At 44.2% G+C, this 5094-nt stretch overlaps 1 protein-coding gene across 4 annotated transcripts in view; it reads right to left on the bottom strand.

The window, feature by feature from the left end:
• Window positions 1-1270: 1270 nt before the first annotated feature.
• The window catches only part of ANAPC11 (anaphase promoting complex subunit 11), a 4326-nt gene continuing 502 nt past the window's right edge, over window positions 1271-5094 (bottom strand). For 2 of the 4 annotated variants that reach the window (XM_015420396.1, XM_015420397.1), the window contains exons 2-3: window positions 3368-3511; window positions 1271-3273 (exon numbers count right to left, since the gene is read on the bottom strand). In XM_015420396.1, the coding sequence (XP_015275882.1) occupies window positions 3128-3273; window positions 3368-3476 (255 nt within the window). In that variant the 5' untranslated portion in view covers window positions 3477-3511 and the 3' untranslated portion in view covers window positions 1271-3127. Of the gene's footprint in view, window positions 3274-3367; window positions 3512-4870; window positions 4887-5094 lie in introns of those variants that run through there. The other 2 variants (XM_015420399.1, XM_015420395.1) reach the window with 2 other exon arrangements.

Genomic DNA, 5094 nt, shown 5'->3' with positions numbered 1-5094 from the left:
TACAGGTTTCTCAAGAGACATGTGAGGTGGTCTGGTACTCCCATCTCTTTAAGGACCTGCCATAGTTTGTTGTGATCCACACAGTCAAAGGCTTTAGCATAGTCAATGAAGCAGAAGTAGATATTTTTCTGGTACTCTCAAACATTCTCAAGCATACAAACAATATTCAAACACTCACACACACAATATAGCACTATAAGGAAACAGAGGCGATTGATAGCTTATACAACCTGTCCAGATGTGCAGGGGTCCATGAAGAAAGGATTGTGGCCTAAGAGTTCAGGGGTGGACTGCCATTTTGGATTATGGCAGAAAACACACTGTCTGTGGCCATGTTTACGCTGGGATATACCCTATGGAAGACAATGCAGACCAATGGGCAGTGCTGGGGGCTGGTCTCAGGTGAGAACAATAGATTTCCTGGACCAATGATGAGTCCCAGGGGTGTGTGGCATCAGGATGGGCAAGCCTAGATGTGACCAATGAGCTTCCAGAGAGGCAGGGTCTGGATTTAACAATAGAAGCCAGGTGCTGGGTGGCTAGTTAAATGGATTATCTGGCCACTAATGGTCCTGGCCGGGGTAAACAAAAGGTTGGAGACTTTGTCAGGAAGGATTGTTAATAATTTGAATGCTTGATTGGTTTATCCCGGTATCTTGAGGGACAGAGTAGAAAATACAAGTATTCAGACAAAGAGTTAAATAGACTTTAGAAATGTAGATACTTTACCTGCTAGAACTCATTGTTATTCCATAAGCATAATCTCTGCTGGGTGGAGAAGACTGGAGGCTTGCTCTGAGGTTGCCTATCACCTGAAAATGGAGACCCCTTTTTCAGAGCTGTGGCTAGCTCTGTTTCAGAACCAGGGGTGCCTTCCTTGGCCTGAGTTTTGTGGGTCTCTGGGTCAGGTTAGAAGTGGGGTGCCCTTGGTATTGGGGCTACCCAGAAGGCAGCATCTCTGGCAACAGTGGGCTGTAGCTGGTATAAGGTTAAGCTTTAATAAATGTATTATTCTTTAATGTGCCTCAAGACTTTTGTAGCACCTTAAAGAGAAACACGATTTCCAGGGTATAAGCTTTCAAGAGTCAAAGCCCCTTTTGCTGTATCTGACAAAGGGAGCTTTGACTCTTGAAAGCTTATACCCTGTATGCTACAGGACTTCAGTCTTGCTCTTCTATTGCAGACCAACACAGCTACCCATTTGAAAAACTTTTGCTTTCCTAAAACAGATTAGTATAGTTACCGTACTAAAACCTGTAAGTCGGTAGAGCAGCAATTCCCAAACTGTAAGCCGGAGTGCCATGAGAATAAATAAAGGATTCTGTGATCCAGATCCCACTCAACCACCCATCACATCTCTTCTAGCCTCTTTCCAGCCCCTGGTGGGGAAGAATAATTTTGCAGCATCTTTGCATTGGTTCTGACTTCAGTGTTGCATGTTGGAGATATTAGTCATTGTATCGCTGCCTGAGTCACTTCTCTGGACCTGCCTCCTTCCAATTATGCCTATCCAGAACAGTGACTCATGCACCAATACATAGGGTAGGCTACCCCAAGGGTATGCAAGTCTTACTCCTTCATATCCTAAAAGTAAATTTATTTCAGGTATAAAAGTGAAGTGTTGCCAGTTTTATGCCTCTGCTATCATAAGTTTGGGAAACAAGAAGTCAAGGATTATGGCATTATTTAACTTCGTTAATACTGTGCACATATTTCAAAGCTGAGGAGGGCTTTGAGAATACGCAGGCCTTTCTTGGCTCATCTGTACCACTTCCCCCTCTGGAGGCCCAACACTGTTAGCATTGCCATTCTGTGTCAGAAAGGTTAGACTCTTAACAATTTATTAAGAACATCCTCTCATTTGGGTGCTGTGAAGGGTGTCCAATTACACATAGCAGGCGGGGGAGGCAGAGAAGACTGGGCACCCAATAGCCAGGATGAAGCATCAAAAACAGCTGGTCTGTGGGCTATGTGGCTACATAGCAAAACTATGGCAGGAACCCTTTTGCTATTTAGGGGGTGGGGGTGGGAGAAAGCTTACAGATATGATTGAAAAATGGCCATTCCTCACAGGTCACCCCTTTCCATCTCACGGATCAAAAGAACATGTTGGTCATGGTTATGAACATTTTGCTCTTGGCGGTAGCTTTTGCAGAATCCCAGTGTGGATGAAAAAGGTAGGGGGTAATACAAACAATTAATCACATCACTTAATTTATTGGAACCTCTCCATGTGCTCATTTACACTGTGGGCCATTGCTTGACAATATGACAGATCTGGCATTACTGCCTTCGTGAAACAAACATATTATTGTATTACTAGCCAAGTGTGCAACAAGATGCAGGCACAAGCTTGCAGCTCTTCTCTCCACCCCTTCCCCCTGCTAATTCTCTAACACTATATTTATACTGAAAGGTTGCAGTGCTGAACCATGTAATGGCCAAACTCCACTGAAATCAACAAAATGGGCTTCAGAACTGTTGCCTACAGGCTGTATGCTGGCTGATCAGAACACAGTGATAAGACCCCAAGAGTGAAGGTTCATTCTGAAGCACCGAGCTAACAAGGAATACAGTTCACAAATGATATAGGGAATAGAAGGGGAAGGTTTAGCCTCAGTCCCCCAGAACACAAATGGTTGGGGGACTGAATGGGAATATACCTTTTAAATGATTCTTAACTCTTAGTGCAACTGAGGCACAGTCCTCTGAGGAACCATGCCTAGGGCATTTCAGGTCTTGTTAGGGATGTATAGATTTTGAAAAATACGAACACAGCATTTATCTATACACTTTTTTAGATTTTCCCACCAACTGTCATACACAGTGAAAGTTTGGAAATCACAGAGGGTGCAATATTGCAGAAGGTTATAGAGCCTAGAACCATAAGGGTAAAAGTGCCCATTACACATGGGGGGGAAGCATTAGCTGTCAATACATTAGCAGTGGTTCCATTTTTTCTACCTTCCTTCCGTTTTCCTTTCAATAACACTGGGAAGGTAGAAGGCATCTTCAATATTGTACAAGTATGTTTTACAAGTTTGGGCAGAAATTCAGTCCCCAACAAGTGAGCAATCCATAAAACCCAAAAAGGGGAACAGAAAAAAAAGAAATGTTGCCATGATCATCATTCTTTGAACTTCCACTCTTGCCGACACATTGGGCAGTGCTGCTGAACTTGCTGGGAGTTGAGCCACTTCAGAATGCAATGCATATGAAAACAGTGTGAACACTGGCCCCACACCAGAGGGCAGTCATCTCCAGGCACCTTACCTGCAAAACATAAGCTTAATTAAGGGAAAGTTGGGAGAAGACCACCTACACATGTAAAAATAAATGTCAGTGGGCACACAGCCCTGCTACTCACAGTCTGGGCAGCAACCATTGAAGGCCATCCGGCAAATTCCACAGTTCTCATCATTGGCAACCCAGAGCCAAGAGGCGACTCCATGCCAGCACTTGATTTCCACTTTCATTGTATCCAGACTACATACTAAACTTAAGATCGAATCTGAGGGAATAAGAAAGAACCTAGATGGGACTTTGGTGAATTTCAACAGATTCTTCAAACCTGAAATTGAGCTAAATGTTCACTTTTTCTACAGAGCTCACTGAGGTTTCCTACCACCTATAGTAATGTTCTTTGCTACTGAATGATGTGATACATACTAAATTCAGGGCTCTGCATTTATAGATATGTAGACGGTGTGGGAAGGCTTGGAATTCACTCAGGAAAACTGTCAAGTGTGCTATCAGTTATTCGCTGTATCTTAAATTCCAGCATCCACAGGGAAGGCTGAGCAGGGAAGAAAGAAAATATTTGTAGAAGCAGCAAACTCACCTCAAGATGAGCATTTCTACTGTGTTCATTGGGCAGACAAAAAAAAGCTACACTCTAATAATGGTTTATCAAAACCCAGAGCTTCAAGAATGCAACTAGCAGTCACCTCACCCTACAGTAAAGCCCCAAACTAGTGGAGGATAAAAGGTTACCCTGCAGAAGGCTCTCACAACAGCACACCTTGCTGTCTCTAACAAGTAGTTGCTGCATACATTTTTATCACTACTATTATTTATGCAGGGGTACCACTTCACAGTAACATAAGAAAACACAACAAGCTGAAGTCTAAATGGCAGCAGTAGGGAAAAATCAATAAAGGGAAGGCAGAAGAGGGATAAGGGGAAATCCAAGCAAATACAACCCAAGCCTTGACAAGGTAAGGCCTGGTTTACTCACACCTGAGATTAAGATAAAATGGAATGCTATTACAGACTGGAATTTTTACCCAGAAAATTTATACCCTGCTCCTCCAAAGGCCTGCTCCAGGCAGCTCACTTTGCACTGCAAATGAGGATCTGAATGTTAATACATGTGAAAACAAAACAAAAAGCACTCCATGCAACTAGAAAACTAGTACAGCAGAGGAGACCACCGTGTACATATTCACTTTTCTTGCTGCACTTATATGCAGGGAGCTTTTAACATTGAGCATTGTTCCAAAATGCTGCAGGTGGAGATTCACATTTTGGAACAGAGCTCAATTCACTCTTGCACTCCACTCTCCTGCATACATGAATTATGCGGAAGATGAGGTACACTAAACTCCCTGAGATGCAGGGGCAGACCAATAATTAGAAACCGCAAAGGAAAAACTAACATAATCTCTGCTGGGTGGAGGGGGAAGCCTATGGGTATTAAAAAGCCTCCTCCTAAGGTAGAGGTTCCCTTGCTCGAAAGCCAGTCGAATCCGACTCTAGGGTTGCGGTGCTCATCTCCGTTTCCAAGCCGAAGAGCCAGCGCTGTCCGAAGACGTTTCCGTGACCATGTGGCCGGCATGACTAAACACCAAGGCGCACGGAACCCTGTTACCTTCCCACTTGCAATTTCTTGCTTTCGAACTGCTAGGTTGGCAGGAGCTGGAACTAGAGACGGGAGCTCACTCCGTCATGTGGCGCACTCGGGTCTCGAACTGCTGAACTACCGACCTTCCAAGACCCTGCAGTTCAGCGTCTTAACCACTTGAGCCACCGCAGCTCCTAACGTAAAAGCCAGAAAAGCTGCCCAAGTAGACCCCCCACCCCCCCACCCCCCCA

This window comes from Gekko japonicus, unplaced genomic scaffold (assembly GCF_001447785.1).
Source record: "Gekko japonicus isolate JY-2015 unplaced genomic scaffold, Gekko_japonicus_V1.1 scaffold360, whole genome shotgun sequence".
Classification (NCBI taxonomy): Eukaryota; Metazoa; Chordata; class Lepidosauria; order Squamata; family Gekkonidae; genus Gekko; species Gekko japonicus.
Note: the sequence above shows the minus strand (reverse complement) of the source record. Positions and strands in the feature narration are given on the sequence as shown.